Below are 23369 nucleotides of genomic sequence, written 5' to 3' on the forward strand. Positions count from 1 at the left end.
TTTTTTTTTCTTTTTTTTATTGAACGGTAACTATGTACATTAATGAACTTCTAGGGTACAGTGTGGGGTTTTCACATGCAATCTGAAATACTTCCATCAACTGGTCAACACAGCCTTCATGTCATTTTCTCAGTTATTGCTTTAACCTACAAAGTTTTCATTGATCCCCTGAGGTCCTAGGTATCGTACTTCTCATTGGTCACAGATTACCTTAGTGGCCACTTGGGCCCATTTTCCTTCTCTTTTTAGCCATAATTGCTACCTGCTATTTTTCTGGTTCCCAGGCAAGATAGTTAAAAAGGGCCCTGAAGCAAGCAAAGAGTTTTGGTTATGACTCAGTTAATCAAGTCCATAAAATGCAGCTTCCAGCTTGTGACACAAAGTGGAGTAATGGTCATGGTTATAGAACAGAACACATCAGATGTCACAAACATCAACAAACATCCCAAGTAGCTGGGACTACAGGTGCCCACCACAACACCTGGCTATTTTTAGAGACAAGGTCTTGCTCTTGCTCAGGCTGGTCTTGAATCCTGAGCTCAAGGAGAGCTCAAGGCCTCCTCGGCCTCCCAGAGAGCTATGATTATAGGTGTGAGCCACTGTGCCCAGCCTCAAAATAATTTTTTAAATCAGTGGAGAATGGTGGCATATGCCTGTAGTCCCAGCTACTCAGGAGGCTGAGGTAGCAGGATGGCTTGAGCCCAAGAGTTTGAGGTTGCTGTAACCGTGATGCCGTGACATTCTACCAAGAGCAACAAAGTGAGACTGTCTCAAAAAAATTCTGTAGTGATTTGCTCTCACGTTTTATTTTGTTCCCTTTTCCTTATTAACTTTTCAAACTGTCTTGCTGGTGTGGAACAGTGCTATTTACTCTTCTGTATTGAGTTTGGATGTGGCCATTTTGCCTAACTTTGATTCGTTCTAATGGTTTTTCTAGTCATTTTCATGGATTTTTCCACACAGCTGTCCCCATGGTCTTCACTAAGCCAGGCCATTTCTAACTTCCACCCATCGCCTTGGCAGAGGGAGGTCCTGGGGACTGTGCTCTTGTCTCACTGGGATCCCCATCCTTTACCGCACGTGATATGTGCCATCAGTATACCTTTTGTCAATGAGTAAATTTTTCCTCCAGTTTCCAGCTTATGAAAGCTTTTTGGACAAAAAAGTGTCACATTTTGTCAAATACGTCTGAGACGATCATGCCATTTCCCCACCCCACCCCTTCAGTCTGTCACTGTGGTAAGTAACATTGGTCTGTAACCTTTTCTGGTTTGTGTATTTTCTGTCCTTTCCTGCCTTCTGTGATGGTGTCTATCTCCTTTAGTTTAGGGAGATTTTGTGGCCCTGCCCTACAGTGCTACTCACCATGGTGTCTGTATTAGGAGGCCTTTCTCTCTTCAGGGCTTGCACCAGTTCTCAAATCATTTTTTGTTTTTTAGACAAGTTCTTGCTCTGTCTCCCAGGCTTTAGTGCAGCGACATGATCATAGCTCACTGCAACCTGAAACTCCTGGGCTCACGTGATCCTCCTGCCTCATCTCCCAAAGTGCTAGAATTACAGGCATGAGCCACTGTGCCTGATCAGTGTTATCTTTTTTGTTGATCAGATTTGCCAAGGATTTTATTTTATTGGGCAAAAAGATTTCGGTTTTCATTATGGCCTGAATTCCTTCCTTCTTTTCTTTTCTTTCCCCTGGCTTCCTAAGCTGTGAATATAGTTCTCTGGAAACAATTGGAAGTGGAAAACAATAACATTTATAATTGTTTTCCTCCTGTGTTTCTGATAGCTTGTGTATTCCAGAAAGGAGGAACCATGTCTGTTGCTTCACTGGCACTGTGCCTGGCACCCAGTACATGGAATAGAAAATGCTTCCTCCCCCCTACTCTTCCGTTAGCACAGCTTCTGGTTTGGAAAATTGGACAGCGTTGAAAGTAAACTCTCAATCCTTGAGCTTTTTAGCGCAGAGATTCAGAAATTTTATCATAGATCAGGGCCATCTGGAGGGCTGGTGAAAACAGATTGCTGAGCCCCCTTCCGCACCCCCACAGAGTTTCCAGTTCATTAGGCCTGGGGGTGGTGGTGGGGCTCAGGTGGTGGTGCGGATGCTGCTGCCCCTTAGGCTCCTGCTGAGTGGGGGCTTCTCCTCCCCAGCTAAGAGTCACCTGGGAGCTCTGAAAACAAACCCAGCTAATTAGTTACTCTAATGAGCTTAATTAGCTTAATAGTCCCACCTTGGGTGGCTCTAACAACACCCACCCCTGCTCTGTGAGTCATTACAAGGAGGTTCTCATATCACCCTATGCACCCCTGGAGTAGCCCAGGCATTGATCTCGAACCTTTATTTATTTATTTATTTATTTTTTGAGACAGAGCCTCAAGCTGTACCCCTAGGTAGAGAGCCGTGGCATTACAGCTCACAGCAACCTCCAACTCCTGGGCTCAAGCGAGTCTCCTGCCTCCGCCTCCCAAGTAGCTGGGACCACAGGTGCCCGCCACAACGCCCGGCTATTTTTTGGTTGCAGCCGTCATTGTTGTTTGGTGGGTCCGGGCTGGATTCAAACCCGCCACCTTAGGTGTACGTGGCTGGCGCCTTAGCCGGTTGAGCTACAGGTGCCAAGCCGATCTCGAACCTTTATAAGGGAATTGGCCTTCTTTGTGGATAAAAATCCCTTCCTGTGTTCTGAACTTGCAATGGCCCAGAGGGGAGATGAACAGAGACCTGATTTTAGGCGGCTTTAATCTGTTAGCTCTGGACTAGCACTCAGGGAGCTTCAAGGTGTGTCATGAAGCCACCCTTGTCAGCTCACCTCAGTTCCAGAAACAAGCCCCTTGACCTAGGTGGGAGCAATCCCTTCTTTTAGGAAAGAGGTGCCCTTGGTGGGATGGCGGATTCTGGGTGCAGTGTAGACAGACACCTGAGTGTGGTGAGCCTGCGTGTAAGATGGGCTCATTAACTAGTGGATATGTGCAAGGTTTATGCATTTGGTTGGCAAAAATGTAGCGTTTAGAGGATTTAGATTCTTTTTTAATTGAACATTTAAAGAACCAAAATAGGGGACCACTGTGTAATGCTATAGTTAGTGTTTTGGAAGATGAACCTTTCATGTATACTAGAGAGCCATGTTAAAAGGTTCTTTTTTTAAATGGGGAATCTTTTTGGTACTGCAAATATGCGCCCTGTGTTCTCCCATTTCAGTACATGCCTGAAAATCCTTTCGGTATTTATTGATATTAATGTCTTCCTTGGAATGCTGGTAGTTTATCACATGGAGGTTGTGCTTTCATTGACTTTCTTTATTGGCCATGGGTGCTGGGGAAACAGGGATGTGGCTTGTACATGATGGTCCCATGGGCCACTGAAAGTTTTTTTTTGGAGACAGCATCTTACTTTGTTGCCCTTGGTAGAGTGCAATGGTTTCATAGCTCACAGCAACCTCAAACTTTTTGGCTCAGGCAATCCTCCTGCTTCAGCCTCCTGAGTACTAGGACTACAGGCATGCACCACTACGCCCTCCTGGTTTTTTAGAGATGAGGTCTCACTCATGCTCAGCTTGGTCTCAAACTCCTGAGCTCAGGCAATCTGGCTGCCTCGGCCTCTCAGAGTGCTAGGATTACAGGTATAAGCCACTGTGCCCAGTGCCACTGAAGGTTTTGCCTTTTGGATGATCAGTGATGACTTTTCTTCCCCTTTTCAGGGTGTCCTGGACCGGTTTTCTCAAATTCAACCAAAGCTGATCTTCTCTGTGGAGGCTGTTATCTATAACAGCAAAGAGCACCGCCACCTGGAGAAGCTGCAGCAGGTGGTTAAAGGTGTGTGGCCCTTCCACTTTGAGCTGGCATGCGTGTGAGTGTATGTGTGTGTCTGTGGGCTTGGGTCTTTGGAAGCTGCAAGCTTCAAAAACCGGGGGTAGTCCCCAGGCTAGATCTTATTACATTTTGTCTTAAAAAAAAAATTAGCCACTTAAAAAATAAGCCACAATCTTTGTCTTGTAACCTTGTGTTTTGTCCTCCCTTACTTTTTAGGACTGCCAGACTTGAAAAAAGTGGTGGTGATTCCTTACATCACCTGCAGAGAGAAGATTGACATTTCCAAGATTCCAAATAGGTAAGGAGCCAGCCATACTCTAATACACAGGTCTGGGGTGTCAGGGGTCCTCAAACTTTTTAAACAGGGGGCCAGTTCACTGTCCCTCAGACCTTTGGAGGGCAGGACTGCGGGCCCTGGGACGAGTTGGCTGCTAAGCAGGACAGGCAGCGGCAGCAAAAATATCTGGCGGGCTGGATAAATGTACTAGGAGGGCTGCATGTGGCCCGCGGGCCATAGTTGGAGGATGCCTGGTATAGACCATACTCAAAACCCAACTGAGAAGCAGGTCTCCCTGGATCTTCCCACTTGGAGTTGGTCATAGCATTTTAGAAGCAGAGGAGGTTTTAGTTAAAATAATCATTTTGTAGGTGGAGCACCTGAGGCCCCCAGCCTGCATTTCCCAGGGCTGGGAGGGAATGAGTGGCATTATTCTCCTTTGATCTTTCTTTTTTTTTTTTTGAGACAGAGTCTATTTCACTCTTGGTGGAGAGCCATGGTGTTACAGCTCATAGCAATCTCAAACTCCTGGGCTCAAATGATTCTCTTGCCTCAGCCTCCTAGTAGCTGGGACTACAAGCACCCACCACAATACCTGGCTGTTTTTTGTTGCAGGCATGGTCTGGGTTCGAACCACCAGTCTCAGTGTAAATGGCTGGCACCATACCACTGCACTATGGGCACCGAGCCCCCTTTGATCTTTCTCGAAGCAGAGAGGGAGAGGGTTTAGGGATCAGGTGTTTACCCTCGTAGGGTAAGCTTTGACTTTAGTTTCTGGCCTGGGCCACTGAGAATAGCCTAGTGAGAAGGAACTGTAGAGACATGGCAGGGCATCCTTGTGCTCACATGGGGGACAGAGGTAGAAGACGGGAGGAGATTGCAGAGGCCTTTTCATTCAGACCCGTGGTAGTTGTAGTTGACATATTGCTTATTCTTATCATATATCAGGATGCTCTCTGGGGGCGCTGAGAGGTACAAGGCATTACGTCCTGACTTCCAGGGCTTGTAAAATAGTTAGGGAGGAGAGACACACCTGCAGGGAGGCCCAGTGGGCACAGCTATGCCTATTGAGTAGGAGAAGGAGGAAGTGCTCAGGAGTTGGGAGCAGGACCTTGTTGGTTCTCTCTGGGGCCTGTGAGTTGTAGGGACAGCTGCATGTGTAGGAATTCCAGGGGATGAAGGCTGCTGCAAGCGAAGTGGTGGTTTGGTGAGGGCCTCAGTCTCTAGAGGCAGACTCACTGGGTTCAGATCTCAGCTGCGTGACCCTGTGTAAGTGACTGACCTCTGTGCCTTGGCTTTTCCATCTGTCCAGTGGGGATGGTGCTTCCCTCATGAGCTGTCTATGAGGATTACATAGGCTGATGTGGAGCAGAGTGCATGCAGGCACTCTCAGCAGAACTGTCTGTCATGGTGAGGCTGTGCTAGGCTCTGTCCCCCAGACTATCCGAGTCAGGGCAATGTGGAGCCTCCAAAGGCAGGCCCAGGTGCTTGTCCCTGTGGTCTATGGGAATGCTGCCGACAGAGCCCTGGTCTTAGGTTGTGCAACCTTGGATTTAGCTCCTTGGCTTTAACCGATGGAGCCCATAACTGCAGAAGGAAGTAAAACGAGGTCTGCCGAGTCCATGGCAGCCTGGCTTTTGTTTCTCTGAATTGATCCAGTGGAATAACATTAGCTACTTCACTTAGCCTTAGATCATGCAAGAGCTCCCTCAGTAAGTCCTAGGAAGCAGGCTGCCACTGCTGTTCTTTTTTTTTTTTTTTTTTGAGACAGAGCCTCAAGCTGTCGCCCTGGGTAGAGTGCTGTGGCATCACAGCTCACAGCAACCTCCAACTCCTGGGCTCAAGCGATTCTCCTGCCTCCTCCTCCCAAGTAGGCACCCGCCACAACGCCCAGCTATTTTTTGGTTGCAGCTGTCATTGTTGTTTGGTGGGCTGGGCTGGATTCGACCGCCAGCTCAGGTGTATGTGGCTGATGCCTTAGCTGCTTGAGTCATAGGCACAGAGTCTTTTTTTTTTTTGAGACAGAGTTTCACTTTCTTACCCCCAGTAGAGTGCGGTGGCTTCATGGCTTACAGCAACCACAAACTAACTCCTGAGCTCAAACAATCATCTCAAGCAATCATCTTGCCTCAGTCTCTCAAGTAGCTGGGATCATAGGCATCTGCCACAATGTCTAGCTACATTTTAGAGATGAGACCATCCTTGCTCTTGCTCAGGATGGTCTTGAACTTGTTAGCTCAACACCTTGGCCACCCACACACCTTGGCCTCCCAGAGCCACCTGAGCCACTGTGTGTGGCCCCTTTTTTTTTTTTTTTTTTGAACAGAGTCTCACTCTGCCTCCCTAGGTAGAGTGCCATAGCATCATCATAGTTCACAGCAACCTCAAACCTTTGGGTTTAAGCACTCCTCTTGCCTCAGGCTCCGGAGTAGTTGGAACCACAGGCGCCTGCCACAACACCTGGCTAGTTTTTTTACTTTTAGTAGAGATGAGTTCTTGCTTTAGTGAGGCTCATCTCAAACTCCTGAGCTCAGGCAGTCCACCCACCTGGGCCTCCTAGAGTGCTAGGATTACAGGCGTGAGCCTCCACAGCTGGCCGCTGTTCCTCTTTTGATTGCCGGATGCCACGGATAAACCAAAACTGAGTTTGTGCCTGTCTGTCTGCAGGGAGCTGGAGGGCGAGAGCCACTCTTTGGGCTTTACATTTTTAGAAGAGCAATACCAGAACAGTTATTTACTGTGATTGATAGACCATTTGAAAGAAAAGATTTTTCTCTGTGTGAAGTATCCGATTAGTTCGGGCACTTCCCATATGTGGGATTCATGTTGGAGGTGGGGGTGAGTGGGGCTTTCATTGGCTGTGAAGTTCCCCAGTGAGCAATTTTCCTGACACGCTGGAGCAGACGCCTTTGTTTGTTTATCACTCAGGGTTGGATTGTTTTGGATGCCCCTGTTTACTCCACAGTGTCTCCCTCAGGAAAATCCCTCATCTTTAAGGCCTTTCCATGCAAGACTGCGAAATTCTTCATTGTAGTATGTGTGCATTTGTATTTCAGGGCAATTATCTTCAGCCAATTGCTACAGGCTGACTTTAATCCCCCCCTTCTTCCTTGAAAGAAAGTTCCATTTGTCAAAAATCGGTATAGGGCCAGTGTTTGGGGATTGGTGTGTCTGCTGATCTCAAAATAGAAAAACCGCCCTTCCTAAGATGGCTTTTGGCTTCTGCTGCTGTTTTTAACTCAGAAGACAAATCTCCTGTTTACATGGGCCCTTTGGTCATTGGCCCCTAGATGGGTGCTTTATGTTTTGGGGTGAGGCTGGGCAGATTTCTTAGGTGACAGCCAATAGCTGAGATTAATTTTAGCTTGGGCAAATATTTGTGTCTTGTTATTGTGAACCTCAGGATATAGTGAATTGATGGTAACACACGATATTTACCTAGCAGGTCTCCATGATTGACTGATGGTTTGGGGACATTGGCCCACATGTGCGGGAATGGCTCATTAATCCAGCACCTGCCCCCTCCCTGCGCCTAGGAGGGAAGCATCCTAATTCAGACCCACTTGGCTAGTACTTCCCTTTGGGTAATCACTGGAAACAAGGGGTTTGCTAATCAGGTGATGAATGGGGAACAAAGGACCTGGGCTCAGAGGACTCAAACACTATTTCCAAAGCCGCCTTCTGCAGTGTTTGTGCCAGATAAAGCACTTGGAGTCTTCACTCAGTGAGTTTTCCTTCCATTAGCTTGAGTTCCTGAGATTTGACTTCCTCCCTTTGTTCTAGGAATCTTCCAGAGCATGCCAGTGTCCCCCAGAAATCCAGGCTTTCACTTGGTAGAAGTTGGAGGGAGGACACATGCACATCTAGTGCAGCATTCCAGAATGTTCACTTCTTGTTTCCCTCGTGTTTTTGCCCACAGCATGTTTCTGGATGACTTTCTTGCTGGTGGCTCTGGTGACCAAGCTCCACAGCTGGAGTTCGAGCAGCTGTCCTTCAGTCACCCACTCTTCATCATGTTCTCGTCCGGCACCACAGGCGCGCCCAAGTGCATGGTGCACTCTGCCGGGGTAGGTCTGCCGGGTCTCCCATCACTGTCCTCTCCCAGTTGTTAGTGGTGGTGGCATCCATGTCACCTGAGGTTCCTTCTCTCTGAGTGGGTGCGTGGAGCTCTAGAGTGGGGTCCAGGTGGATAGAGAGCTGCTGTTCTGGGGACTTGACAGGTGTAGAGGCCACCTGCATAGCACACTGTGACTGTGTCACCAGGTCAGGATGTGCACCAGCTGAGCCAGCGACTTACCCCCTGCAGGTCATGACCCTTAGGGGATTCTGAACTCAGCCTGTGGGCCCCACATGTGTTTTAAAAAGAATGAATTATAGAAATAATAACAAAATGAGACCAAAAACCGCAAAGAAAAAATAAAAAGAATGAATCAGTATGGAGTCATCATCCTGGACTTCAGAGTCAAAGCATTCTATAATAGACATACTCTGATTTGACAGTGTGAATGTTATTTTCGTTGCATTGTCATTCTTATTGCTTAATATTTTGATGTAGCAATCATCTGATTTCTTTTCTGAATGTATTTATCTTCATTCGTTCTTTACAAGCTTTTTGTTTCTAGTCCTTATCTTAAACATTGTTATTGTTATTAAGTTTTAAGCCTTTTTAATTTTGCGAAGGCAAAAAGTGGAAACCTAATAAACACATGTATATGTTAAAAAAAAAAAAAAGAATGAATCAGAAGAGTGGAGAGTAGAAAGTATCGGTGCGTGGGGACATGAGAGGTGCGAGTGTCGTTCCCTGAAGCAGTTGCTCCGTGGTGCGGGTGCAGATGTGCTGGGGCATCGTGAGCTCACGTGTGACCTCATGAGAAGGAGGTTATGGTGCTGGTCAGGCTCCCTGGGCTGCTGCCGTGGCAGAATACCACAGAATGCCTGGTTTAAACAACAGCAGTTTCTTTTTTCAGTTCTGGAGGCTGGAGGGTCAATATCAAGGTGTGGGCAGGGTGGTTTCTTCTGAGGCCTCTCTCCTAGACTGGTAGATGGCTGCCTGCATACTGTGTCCTCCCTTGATCTTTCATGGGGCACCCCTGGTGTCTCTGTGTATGTCCAGATTTCCTCCTTTTATAAGAACACCAGTCAGATTGGATCAAGGACTTTCCTAATGGCTTCATTTTATCTTAATCACATTTGTGAAGGTCCTATATTCAAATATGACCACATTCTGAGATTCTGGGGATTAGAGTTTCAACACATGAATTTGGGGGGGAGGACATAATCGAGCCCATAATGCTTGCCTTTCATTTTCCTTATTTCATCCAAGGTCTAACTTTATTAAAGTACCTGAAATGATACATAACTACTAAGCAGATTTTATATGTATAGAACAGTAATTTTTTTTAACTTTTTATTTCTGAAAAAATAAAGTACCTATAGAACCGTAGAAAACTTTTAAGAATAGTACGGCCAGCTCCACAGCACTCACCAGCTAGATTCATCCATTGCTAATGTGCTCTTTCTAACATCTGCAACATCTGTTCTTAACATTTTGCTTTCTCTCTCACATTGTTTTGCTTTTTGCTAAACCAAGTGAGAGTGAGTTGCAGCTACAATGATCTTCTACCCCTGAATATTTCAGCTCACATCTCCCAGAACATTCCCTTATAAAAGTGTAGTACACTCATCAAGTTCCGGAAAGTTGACGTGGATGCAACACTGTTGTCTAATGTACACTCATATTCCAGTGTTGCTTGTCTTCTGACAATGTCCTAGCGGTTCAGGCTACATTGCATCAGTTATTTTTAATCTTTCTCTCTCTCTCTCTCTCTCTTTTTTTTTTTTTTGTTTGAGACAAAGTCTCACTCTGTCATGCAGGCTGGGGTGCAGTGGCATCATCAGAGCTCACTGCAACCTCAAACTCCTGAGTTCAAGTGATCCTCCTGCCTCAGTCTCCAAAATAGCTGATTACAGGTGCACACCACTGTTCCCAGCTGATTTTTCTATTTTTTGTAGAGGCAGGGTCTCACTCTTATTCAGGCAGTTCTCCTCTGGCCTCCCAAGGTGCTGGGATTACAGGTGTGAACCCTCCCCCACACCTGACTTCTTTAATCTCTTCTGATCTGGAGCAATTCCTTGGCCTTTCTTTTTGTCTTTCTTTTTTTTTTTTTTTGCAGTTTTTGGCCAGGGCTGGGTTTGATCCTGCCACCTCTGGCATATGGGGCTGGCGCCCTACTCCTTTGAGCCACAGGTGCTGCCCTGTCTTTCATGACATTGATGTTTTTGAAGGGTCCAGGTTCGTGTCTTTGCAGAATGGCTCTTGTTGGGTTGGTCCAATGTTTCTTCATGGTTAGGACCATGTGCAGTTTGGGCAGGAACACCATGGAAGAGATATTGTGTCCTTCTCAGCACATCACAGCAGAGGGCACACAGTGTCAGTTGATTCCATTCTTGTGGTTCCACTAGGTCACTCTTCAGAAATAAAATTTCTGGGTGAATTTGGTACTTTAATAACTGCTGTCGGGTCTTATTTTCTCTAATCCTCCTCTGCTCCTGAAGTTGATGAGAAAGCCTCTTTCCGACTCAGGTTAAATCCTTACCTCGGACTCAGACTATTCAGGAGATCGAGAATCCTGGCTCCCCCCAGGCTCTCCTCACATTGCTTGGGGCTTTCCTGCTCTTCAGCTCTCTCTGTATCTAATTTCCTAGTTTTTCTCACATTGGCTTAGCCTGTAGGGAGGAGAAAAACCTGCAGTTATTTTGGTCCAAACTTGTAATCGCTACCTTTTTGCCCCTAACTCAGAAGAAGAGAATTATCCAAGTGGAGAAAACTCATGTTCACAAACAGTTCGCTATGTTTTCCTTGATAAGATGGTGGTATTTGGAAATGGAATATCCCATTTCTCTCATTCTAGCTCATTTAGCTTTTACAGATGGTTCTCTATACCTAGAAACAGTTTGAATCCCTTCCACAAAAAGGAAACATTTACAGTGGAATCATTTTAAAGCCCTATAGTACTTTGTATGGAGTGTTCTCATCAGAATGTGGAAAGGTGTTAACATGGCCCCGTTATTACCTGGCTTTGGATACACTGAAGGTCCAGTTGCAGGCTGGGAAACAGAACTGCAGGCACAGAGCATGTTAATCCCAGGCATTGGGGTGGGGGTTCCTTAAGAACCCCCACAGGGGAGGGAGGGAGAGACAAAGGGAGGTGGAGTGGCAGAGGCTTTATTTCTAGAAGTGACACTGGCTGGACTAAGTTGCCTTTGTATTTTTATTTTTGAGACAGGGTCTTTTTTTTGGTCACTCCAGCTATAATGCGGTGGCATCATCATAGCTCACAGCAACCTTATACTCCTTGGCTTAAGAGATTCTCCTGCCCCAGCATTCCAAGTAGTTGGGACTATAGGTGCCTGCCACAATGCCTGGCTGTGTTTTCTTTTATTAGAGATAGGGTCTTGCTCAGGCTGGTCTTGAACTCCTGAGCTCAGATGATCCACCCTCCTCAGCCTCCTAAAGTGCTGGGATTACTGACGAGAGCCACCATGCCTGGCCTTTGTTGTCTTTTTGTAGGCAGTGAGTGGTCTTTGTTGTTCATACCATCCTATTTTATAAAATCAAGGTTGGGGCATGTTCAACATCTAAGGTGTGCTTAGAATTTGTTTGTCCCTGTGGAGGGGTGGCCCTGGTCACCTGGCCACAGGCCTGTTCATGAGCCCCAGAGATGAGCATTTTTAGAAGCTTTGCAGACAAGGACAGGGTGTATGTGGCCAAACAAGACATCTTAGGGAAAATTGAAATGTATAACTGTACTTTTATTTTTAGTGCTTTTTGCATAGTGAATGTCATTTTTTTAAGGAGAGGAACATAAAAATGTATTAGATATAATGTAGTTTGCTCATAAAATGATCGTGCCTGGTATATTTGGAGTGTGGGAAAATCAGGAAAAATTATATTTATTCTATCTTAACTGGGTTCTTGCTTCTCCAGAGAAGTGACTAAGCATCTTGCTCATTTTCAAGAGTTATCTTGACAACAAACTTAAAAACAGCAAAGTGAATTAGGCCACCATCGGGTCGCTTATGGTTCCCTGGGTTTATTGGGGTGGAGGGTAGTGTTACTGGGTTGTTGGTTTGTGTTTTCTAAATCCATGAAAGGTCTCAGAAAACAGCTTCCCTGTCCCTTCTTTTAAATTAAATTACTTTCTTGCTTGAGACCCAGGAAACCATGTCATTTAAGATTCCTTACCCTGAGGGAAAGCATTCAGACTTGGCCATAAATATGTAAGAATTAAGGGGAAGACTATTGATGTGAATTGTTAAGATTCATGCGGAGAAATTCTTGAGAGCGAAGCTAAGCCTCGTTTGTTTTGTGCCATCTGAGAAAATGAGGGTAAGGAGCAAATGTGCAAATGTGGGCTTACAGATCTGCCTGCTTCCAGCAGACCGTGTAGGTGAAGGCACACGTTTAGATTAAATGCTGATTTTAAGTAAAAAGAAAATGGGAGGGGGGATTTGCCACAGGTTCACGTAGTCAGAGACTGCTTTGCCCTTTAAATGGATTCATTGTGTAAAGATTTGGTTTCAGAAAGAATTCCTGAAACATGGTCATCCCCAGATTGTTCCCCACTCACTCTCGTGAAAACAGCATGCCAGGGGACAGCCTCTGGAAGCCTGTGAGTGCCCAGGGTGGAGGAGGATGCCCCTGACCCTCACAGAACGGCGGGGGAGGGGGGGATGTAGGCAGAGGAAAGGATTGTCTCCCCTAGTGCAGGAGGTAGCAGCTGCCCCCCTGGGGACTTTAGTCGCTGACCTAATCCCTGCCTGTCCTCAGGATCTTGTGTGAGATCCATTGTAAAGACAGGAAAACTTGCCTGGAGTGGTGGCTCACACCTGTAATCCCAGCACTTGGGAGGCCGAGGTGGGTAGATTGCCTGAGCTCACAGCTTGAGCCAGAGTGAGACCCCTCTTTAAAAAATAGCCAGGGGTTGTGGTGAGTACCTGTAGTCTCAGCTACTTGGGAAGCTGAGGCAAGAGGATCACTTAAACTCAAGAGTTTGAGGTTGCTGTGAGCTAAGATGCCATAGCACTCTACCAAGGGTGACCAAGTGAGACTGTCTAAAAAACAAACAAACAAACAAAACCAGAAAACTCCATACATATTTTTCATGATATCTGATGCCACAGATAAACAACAAAAAAAATCCTCACATGATTAGCATGTGGTCCTCAAGCCACAGGATGGATACCCCTGCTTAGAGGTTTGGACCATGCCAATATATTCCTCATTAAACAGTAAAAATAGAAAGTTATAGAAAGTGTAGGGGCGGGCTCAGGGGTAGGCATTTTGATTAGGCTTCTTAGCTTGGAGTGGGGATGGGTGCTGCCCTTGGGTTGAGGCGTCCCTGCGGTCCAAGCTCTGTCCTGAGGCCTGCAGATGGGTGTGTTGTTTGCCCCAAGCCCCCTTCTTTTGCTCTCAGTAAGGGTCACTTCTCTTCTGCCTGGATTGGCTTGGGCATTGAGAGCTTGTGGCAGGCAGGAGCGAGCCAGGGTTTTTCTCTGGGTCGTGAGCTGCACTTGGGTGTCAGGCAGCAGAGTGGCGGGGGGCATCACTCACCAAGGTGGGGCAGCGGACTCCAAAGTCTGCTTCCTTCAGGAGAGAAAAGAGATTTTCTTGGGCTTCTTCCCAAGAGTGTCCATGTGTGCCTGTGCCTTTGTCCCTGCACTTTATAGAGAGCAGCCTGCTTCACCCGTGTGTCTCCCCTCCCCAGGGCACCCTCATCCAGCATCTGAAGGAACACCTGCTTCACGGCGACATGTCTAGCAGCGATGTGCTCCTGTGCTACACCACGGTAAGGGCTTCCTGAGGGTGCACGAGCTGGACGGGTCCCCTGCTGGGCATCACCCAGGCTGCAGGGCCAGAATGGAGATGGGCTTGTTCCCTGCTGCCCCGCACCAACACAGCACGTCATTAAACCTGGGCTTGTATTCAAGTGCTGGAGGGACTCCTGTCCTTGTCAAATGCTGAAAGGTGAACATTTAGGACAAGTTAAAGGAAGTGTGTTTCACCTTAAAGGAGAATTCAAAATCAGCTTTTTCCAAGATTGCGAATATCAAGAGGTTCTGGAACAATCTAGCTAGATCACCCTTTTGTGCTGAGCTTTAAAGGAAGCAGAATGCTGGAGACATTCTCCACCCATGAGGTTGATGCCCAAGGGTCCCCCGCTCAACCTCCACACACAGCCACAGGAGGGGACCCTGGGTGGCTCTTAGTGTGTGACTATGGCTGGTAATTTTATGCTTTCTGTGCCCTGCTGGGGGTTATGAGGCATGGGCAAATGATTTAGGTTACTTTTGCTTGCACCACCCTTTTCCTAACAATACCTGTCCTGCCACCACCAGTGGGGCCCTGAGGCTGGGAGCCCAGTGGGGCAGCATCAGCACGGTGTGGTGATTGAATTGCAGCAAGCCCCCTGCAGCTCTAGTGGTGCAGGACTCAGCAACCTCCCTAGGGCACAGCAGTTTGAAATGGCAGGGGTTTGTAATGAGAGGAAACACAGAATGGGAAGCACTCAAACATTTGGAGCGATTTTCTTCAAGGCATTTCAGTTTTACTGGAAGCGTCCTGCCCACAGAGGATTGGTGGGCAGATTTTTCTATGGAGCAAGTAGTGGCAGTTGTTTCAAGTGTCCCCTAGACCTGGGCCAGGCCAGTACTATGTCCCTGACTGACCTGACCTTGAACAGCTGTGTCAGACATCGAGGTGGCCAGGAAGTCTGTGTTGTTTGGGCCTCCTAGACATTGGTTTCTTTACCATGGAATAGTTCCTTAATAAAATAAATTTAACAAGCACATTAAAATCTGTTAAAAGGCTTGGCGCCTATAGCTCAAGCGGCTAAGGTGCCAGCCACATACACCTGAGCTGGTGGGTTCGAATCCAGCCCAGGCCTGTCAAACAACAATGCCGGCTGCAACCAAAACATAGCTGGGCATTGTGGTGGGTGCCTGTAGTCCCAGCTACTTGGGAGGCGGAGGCAGGAGAATTGCTTGAGACCAGGAGTTGGAGGTTGCTGTGAGCTGTGATGCCACTGCACTCTACCCAGGGGGACAGCTTGAGGCTGTCTCAAAAACAAAAAACAAACAAACAAAAAAAAAACCTGTTAAAAAAGCAGTTCTAGGGCGGCAACTGTGGCTTAAAGGAGTAGGGCGCTGACCCCATATGCCAGAGGCGCTGGGTTCAAACCTAGCCCTGTCCGAAAACTGTAAAAAAAAAAAAAAAAAAAAGGCAGTTCAACTACATTTTCACTTTTGCCTGCGCTTGCTGTTCCCTCTGTGTTTGTGTACAGTGCTGATGGGGAAGCAGGTGCAGGGGAATCTTGGGGAATATCGGATTTTGATCATCATAGTCCATTCAGGTTGGGGATAGCCCTTAGGTGAGGATGGCAAGGAAGGGTGGATTCCTGACCAAACCACATCACTTATGCATAGGTCACCTGCTTGCTTGGCACTCTGTTCTGGCTGCCTGTTAGATTTTACTGTCTGTGACCTGTGATCCAGGGTTGTATGAGACCCAGGTGGGGTGCTTCCTCACATGGCTGCCCGGCCCCATCTTCTGAGATTCTGATCTCGGGGTATGGGGTGAGGCCCTGGATGCCTCAATGCTCTTGGGTCCTTCTTGCTCATGTGGTGGGGTCAGGGTCCCCTTTTTATCCTCTAGGGTCAAGAATCTTGCTGGAATGTGTCTGCACCTTCTTGGCTTTAAAAAAAAATTATATTAATTAGGTGATGCCTGTGGCTCAAAGGAGTAGGGCACTGGCCCCATATGCCAGAGGTGGCAGGTTCAAACCCAGCCTTGGCCAAAAATTGCAAAAAAAAAAAATTAATTAAACATTTTCAAGTAAAATTTAAATCAATTTAAATTCATTTGCATATGGTAAACATTTGAAGCAGGAGCAATAGAATATGTGGTGAAAGGTTGGTGTCTGCAGGGCAGAGGCACCCACATCTGTCAGTGTTACCCACGTCTTCTGATGGCACCAACCAGTGCCCTGCTAGGTCTTTCTGTGTGTGCGCGTGGTGTGTGTGCATCCTTTCCTTCAGACTAACAGGGTCACGCTGCACATGCTCTGCTGTCCTTGTTTCACACTTGTTTCGCACTTAAGAAGGTGTCTGGGAGACCACTTGGATCAGCCCAGACCGCTTTCTTCTTAATGGCTGCACGATGCCGGATTTCTGACTGTTGCTAGGTACCACATGCTGTCCGCAGTGTTTCATGTGGGCTCAGTAATGAACTGTGCAGTGTTCAGTACTGTGTGCATGCCACTTGTGTCCATTCTGGCGTGAACAGGCGTTTTGGCCTCTTGTTATCCCGACAGGGCTGCAGCTGACATTCTTTGACATGTCTTCAAGCATATGGGTGAATACGTCTGTATGATCAATTCTTGCCATGGAATTGCTGGGCTAAAGTGTTGTGCACTTGAACTGGGCAGTTAGCACCAAACTGTAGCTGAATTTTAGGTGGTGTTTTTTTTTTTTTAGGGACACAAGAGGCTGAGCATCGGAATCAAGGGGAGCTGGCCCTGAGCCCCGCTTACACTGTGCTCCTTCTCTCTGTTGCAGGTCGGCTGGATGATGTGGAACTGGACGGTGTCTGTGCTTGCTACGGGTGCGTCCCTCGTCCTGTATGACGGCTCCCCACTGGTCCCGACGCCCAATGTGCTCTGGGACCTGGTTGACAGGATAGGGTAAGTACCATGATGCCACCATGCTCAGGACAAAGGACGGGGCCAGGCTGGCATCAGGATCAGATGCAGAGCCACCACAGCCTTCTGTCACTGTCACCATGCCACCTTTGGGATGTTTCACTGTTCTGGATGTCCCCTCAAAGGGCGGACCTGGGGGATGCCAGAAGCAGAGGCGAGGTTCTCAAGGAGGAGCCAGGATTCTTCCTTGCAGACTGAGGAGCTGGCCCCGGGGTCAGCAAATAAACTCTGAAAGATCACAGGGCATCAGAAGAAGGGATATGATCTCATTTCTTTACTTTTAAAAATGTATTTTTATTTAAAAAATTTTACTTATTTTTAAAATCATTTGTTAGTAATAATTTTATATATTTAAGGTCATGCCGTGTTTTGCTGTATGAGATACCCGTAGTCTCAGCTATTCAGGAGGCTGAGGCAGGAGGGTCACTTGAATCCAGGAGATCAAGGCTGCAGTGAGCTGTGATCACACCATTGCATTCCTGCCTGGCTGACAGAGCACGACCCTGTCTCCAAAAAACAAACAAAAACATAAAACAGAGAAGGAATAAGGGTCAGCATAAGGACTGTTTGACCCAGGGTTCATTGAACTGGAGAATCAAGTGTATAAAGGCTGAACGTACAGTGGGGATACATATAGCCTTGCTTGTCCTTGAGGCTGGTGGTCACCTGTGTCCTCAGTTCATCATCAGGGTACCCCAAGACTCTTCCCCTGGCCTCCGAAGGGTGTTGCTGCCTCCCTGTGTTCTGTTGATGCTTCTTTCCTGGGTGGGTGGTTTGGGGGTGGGTACCCCTCCCACTCCCTGAGAGCTGTGAAAACAGGGAATGGTCCAGAGGCCCCTCATTCCTCTCATTGTCTTTTTTTTTTTTTTTTTTTTTTTTGAGACAGTCTCAAGCTGTTGCCTTTGGTAGAGTGCCATGGCATCATCGCTCACAGCAACCTCCAAATCTTGGGCTCAAGTGATCTTCTTGCCTCAGTTTATCTAGTTTTTGTAGAGACGAGGTCTTGCTTTTGCTCTGGCTAGTCTCGAACTCGTGAGCTCATGCTATCCATTCACTTTGGCCTCCCAGAGTGCTAGGACTATAGGCCTGAGCCACCATGCCTGGCCCCCTCATTGTTATTGTGAGAAACCATTAGAAGACACTGTTCCATCAGCACTTTGCTGATAGATTAATCTTGACTGTTGGCACTTCCTGGTCACCATGATTTTGGTCCCCATCAAGTTAATGACAGCATTACCAGGAAGTGACCATGCTCTGAGATGCCCTGGTTCCTCCATGTTTGAATCCATTTGTGGTAGTGACAGGAGGAGACGTGAATGGTTTAAATCCTTGGCCATTAATGTTTTATATACGTGTTTGTGTGGCCTGAATATTTAAAACCTGACATTTAGCTCAGCATGTTGGTGAGGAAGGTTATTTCCTAACAAGAGTGTTTCCTGGCAACTCGGGTGGCTTGGAGTCTTTATCCTTCACATCTCCCAGCCAGGCTTCTGGTACTGAGTGTGAGACATCCGTGTGCTACTGGAGCAGGAGTCACAGGGGCAAGGAACTCTGGGCCTGCTGGAGGGTGGAGTTCCCCCCAGTGAAGCAGACACTATCAAACAGTCTGAACTGGGGCAGGGACATGCTCCAGCTCATGCTGGAAAGGTCAGTGTGGTGCCCACATGGACAGCAAATTGTGGGACAAGAGCAGGGGAAGCCTCAGGCGGCCATCACCCACAGGTGCGTGGGTGCCCTGGAGGCACCATCTGTGGGGCTAGTCCACTTCTGGCTCCTTGCAGGGCTCCAGGTACCTGCCAGGACACAGGGTCCCAACAGTTCAAGGTTGTGACCCTGTCTCATGTTCAACGCAGTGACTCCCCATGGTACTTGCTAAAAAAAGACACAGCACGGAGCACCCATTTGGGTCCCATGCTTACATCTTACATGAGCTAAGATGTCACATTTTTAAATCATCTTATGCAAGCCCTGGAGATGGCTGGGGGATTCTGTTGTTTCTTCAGTCAAGCAGGGCTGTGACTCACCAGCCTGGGGACACCACCACCGAGTTCTGGCGACACCTCACCATGATCAGGGTTTGCAGTCTCACCTGTGCTTACACGCTCTCTGGAGCCACAGGGAGCCTTTGAGTGTTTTAGCAGGTGGGTGGAGATGAGCCTAATAAAGCCTGCCTGTTGTTTGGGGGTGGCTGGTGGTTGGATAGGTCTGACCCCATAGCTGGAGGCGGTCAGTGCTGTCCCAGGTGGGTGGTCACCATCAGAGTCACGAGGTCTCTGGTCCTGGTGACACCTTCATCCCCAGAGATGATGTTGAAGTAGTTACTAAGACTCTGAGTTTATAAGCCTGGTGGTGTGGTGGGAGGTGCCTGCTCCCCATGCCCTACCTCCTTTAAACCCCCCAGCCATCTCTAGGGTACAGTGACCCAAGAGGTGCCCATGGGATTAGTGGTGGCAGGTGGTTCTGATGAAGTAAGAATGAAGGCACAGGAGGTAGAAGGACCATGGTAACCCACCTCCTCGCTCTGAGGGAAACCCACCCTGCTGTTGGCTTAGCCATGCTCAGCCGGCCCTGAACCCCTGAATGTTGTGTGTGACTTTGCCTCCTAGGTCAGACAGCACACGGCATGGCAGGCTCACCTCCCATAATGAATCTCTGCACTTGAGTGTGCAGGGTGACACAGAAGAATCTTGATTTTGTGGCCTGCTGTGTATCCGAGAGAAAACATTCTTTAGCTGGGAAGATGGAGGTTTCATGTTAAGGGCTGCCTGGCTAGAAGAAATCTGGGGAAAGGAAAGCATATTAGATAACGCTCCCCTTGAGAACACGGTGATTTATCCTCTGCATAATGTGTTGCTCTCTGAGTGCAAACACGGGGATAAAGGACTGCAGATTCTGAATGTTCGAGAAAAGAAGAGCTGCGATTTTCTAAGTTGCATAAAAATATGAACTCACTTAAGGAAAGGGGATTGGTGGAGAATTTGAAGTATGGCACCTGGTTTTAACGAATTGAGAATTCTGTAGCCCTCTCATCCGTGTTGGAAAATGAATGTATGAGGTTAGAATTTGAGAGTGTCTTGATTTTTATGGCCTCCTTTGACCCCCCCCCCAAGAATACTCTGCAGCTGGGAAGAGAATGGGTTCACAAGTGGATGATGGTTTTAAATAAAGCCAAGGGTGCTCTGCATGTTGGAATCGGGGTGAAATGCTTGTTAGGTTGTGCCTTTGAGGTACACTCAGGTGCTGTGATTCACTCTCAGATAAATATTATTGGTTCAATCCAGAAAAATGCTGTAAATCTTGGATTTTGCAAATTTATCTGAAATAAATCACCAATTTCAGAAAGCTCTGCTGTGTGGAATATGCAAGAACCTTGAAGGTCTCTGGTGTTTTCTTTCCTATCCGCACTTAGCATCACCATCCTCGGAACAGGGGCCAAGTGGCTGTCCGTGCTCGAAGAGAAAGACATGAAGCCAGGTGAGTGTGCTGCTTCAGGTACACGTTCCCTGCAAATTAAATCCACTGTATGACTATTTCTTTTCTTTTCTTTTTTTTTTTTTTGAGACTGAGTCTCACTATGTCGCCCTCAGTAGAGTGCCATGGCATCACAGCTCACAGCAACCTCACATTCTTGGGCTTAAGCAATTCTCTTGCCTCGGGCCTCCCAAGTAGCTGGGACTACAAGCACCCGCTACAATGCCCTGCTATTTTTTGTTACAGTTGTCATTATTTTAGCTGGCCTCGGCCGGGTTCGAACCCACCAGCTTTGGTGCATGTGGCCAGCGCCCTACCTACTGAGCTATAGGTGCCACCCTGTATGACTATTTCTTGCTTGCAAATGACCGTATGGCTTTGGATTTAGTTCTAACCTTTTGGCAATTCTTCACCCTAGTGGAAACCCACAGTCTACAGACGCTGCGCATGATCCTGTCTACTGGATCTCCGCTGAAAGCCCAGAGCTACGAATACGTCTACAGATGCATAAAGAGCAGTGTCCTCCTGGGCTCCATCTCAGGTGTGGCTCTTGCTCTGTGTCCTGGAGTGAAGAGGACAGTCCCCCCTAGCCCTCCCTCCCTCTGAAACCAGGCGGGGCCCCTGTAAGTGTGTGTACCCTCTGACCCAGCAAGTCGGTGTGTTTGCACATGTCCCAAGGGCAGTCAGCAAGTCATGTCCCTATGCACAAGCAATTCTCATTACTCGAGGTAGTAATGTCCTGTAAAGTCTCAGTGACCATGTAGTTAGCAGATACTGAATCATTGCTGTTGGGACACACACACACACACACCCCTCAATTGATTAGGATCTTAAATCCCCCCAAAGCCCATCCTGGTAGATCCTACTTTCTTTATTTTACACAAGAGGGCTGGGCTATGGCAAAGGACAGTGTGGCCTCTGGAGACTTCTGGGGGTGCTTGGCTGGCAGGGAGGGGTTGGCTTTGGCCCAGCCCATCTCTGGGCAGCCATATCTGTTAGGATCTTGGTCTGTCTTCTTTTTTTTTATTTTTTTTATTTTTTTTTATTTTTTTGAGACAGAGCCTCAAGCTGTCCCCCTGGTTAGAGTGCCGTGGCATTACAGCTCACAGCAACCTCCAACTCCTGGGCTCAAGAGAGTCTCCCCCCTCCGCCTCCCAAGTAGCTGGGACCACAGGCGCCCGCCACAACGCCTGGCTATTTTTTGGTTGCTGCCGTCATTGTTGTTTGGCGGGTCCGGGCTGGGGATTCGAACCCGCCACCTTAGGTGTACGTGGCTGGCGCCTTAGCCGGTTGAGCTATAGGCGCCGAGCCGGTCTGTCTTCTTGCTGCTATCCTGTTCATCCCAGTCCTGACCCTGAACAGGACCAGCAAGAGCCCCATCCGCTCAGCATCCCTGAAGTCTTGGCGGGAGCAGAGTGCTTATGCCTCTTATGGGGCCTGGGAGGCCAGTCAGACCTTGATGGTGGTAGAAACAAACTTGATTCATTCATTTTCATGGGATACATCAGTCAGTGACATGAGGTGCCAGAGGAGACAGGAAAGACATCACATATTGATTCTTTGCCTGATAGAAGAAACAAAATTATTATAGAGTGGAGGCCAGAAAAGCCTTCCTGGTTTTTGGAGCTTGAGTCATTTTATGCGCATCTTAACACCTTCCCCCCACCATTCATACATACAGAGCCTGATTAGGGAAGGAACTTGTTTTATTAATAGTTATAAATGTGTGGGGTTTTTTTTTTTAGACAGAGTCTCACTCTGTCACCTAGGCTAGAGTGCCATGGCATCAGCCTAGCTCACAGCAACCTCAAACTCCCAGGCTCAAGTAATCCTCCTGCCTCAGCCTTCCAAGTAGCTGGGATTACAGGTACCCACCATAATGCCTGGCTAATTTTTAGTAGAGATGGGGTCTCACTCTTGCTCAGGCTGATCTTGAACTCCTGAGCTCTAGTAACTCTCCAGCCTTTGCCTCCCAGAGTGCTGGGATTACAGGCATGATCCTTTGTGCCTGGCCAATATGAAATGTGGTTTTGTTTTTTTTTCCGGGTATACAATGGGCACAAAGAGCAGCACGGACACCAGGCACTAAGTTAGGGAAAGGTGTCTCTGCTACTTCCCTGAGCACACTCCTTACTTCTTTCCACTGAGCACAACTGGCTTCTGTGAGTGGAGTGTCCCAGTGCCTGGTGTGCCTTGCTAACCTTGCCACGCACCAGTGCGGTGAGTCGGTGCCCTCCCTGCAGGTGCACCTGGCTGAGTAGCACCACTAGTCCCTCCATGCACAGGTGCTGGGTCAGCGCTCGCTTGTCAGCAGCTGTGTGTCTGGGGTTGCGGCCTCACGAGGGACCCCCACGGAGTCTGGCTCCATTCTGAGCTCCCTCCAGAAGCAGCACTGTTTTCCACCTACTGCAGTCTTTGGCGTGAGATGTCATGTTCCACGGTGTCCTCAGCTGGGAGGTTTCTGTTTCTCTGACCATTAAGCAAATATAAACCACAGGGAACCCATCCTCCCATAGGACCCTCTGCTATGGCAGTGCCTGCAGGGCAAAGCTCCCATGTGCTGTGACCCTGAGTCTTGAATTTCAGCATGACCACAGGAAGTCATTTATTTAGAGCATCCTCTAGCAGAAAACTCAGTCAAAACATAAATCACCAGACACGGCGGGGGGGGGGGTCGCGGGGGGTGTCATGCTGATTTCTAAGTCATCTCTTCCATTTCTCCCTTAAAAAAAATCTGACTTTTTTCCCCCTAGTATTTATCTGGGGAGAGTAGCAGGTATTTGTTCTTTTGGGCTCTTTTTCCTTTGTTGTTCACTAATAAAAAAAAGAAATCAGCAATTTGTCTTGGTCTTCTGAATTTTGACTCTTCTTTTGCCCTTGCTCACAGGTGGCACCGACATCATCTCCTGCTTCATGGGCCAGAATCCTTGTGTCCCTGTGTACAAAGGGGAGATTCAGGCCCGGAACCTGGGCATGGCTGTGGAGGCATGGAGTGAGGAAGGTGATGGCTTTGCTGACCTTTCTTTTCTGTGACTGGGTGTGAGGAGCAGCTGGGA

The 23369-nt window shown here is 47.8% G+C and overlaps 1 protein-coding gene across 1 annotated transcript in view; it reads left to right on the forward strand.

The window, feature by feature from the left end:
• LOC100957552 (acetoacetyl-CoA synthetase) overlaps nt 1-23369 on the forward strand; it is a 46633-nt gene that overhangs the window by 10376 nt on the left and 12888 nt on the right. The window contains exons 3-10 of the mRNA XM_012809039.2: nt 3696-3810; nt 4024-4105; nt 8004-8151; nt 13852-13932; nt 16700-16824; nt 20252-20316; nt 20732-20854; nt 23201-23314. Of these exons, the coding sequence (XP_012664493.1) occupies nt 3696-3810; nt 4024-4105; nt 8004-8151; nt 13852-13932; nt 16700-16824; nt 20252-20316; nt 20732-20854; nt 23201-23314 (853 nt within the window). The remainder of the gene's footprint in view (nt 1-3695; nt 3811-4023; nt 4106-8003; nt 8152-13851; nt 13933-16699; nt 16825-20251; nt 20317-20731; nt 20855-23200; nt 23315-23369) is intronic.

This window comes from Otolemur garnettii, unplaced genomic scaffold (assembly GCF_000181295.1).
Source record: "Otolemur garnettii isolate 467f Iridium unplaced genomic scaffold, OtoGar3 scaffold00099, whole genome shotgun sequence".
In the NCBI taxonomy this organism is placed as follows: domain Eukaryota; kingdom Metazoa; phylum Chordata; class Mammalia; order Primates; family Galagidae; genus Otolemur; species Otolemur garnettii.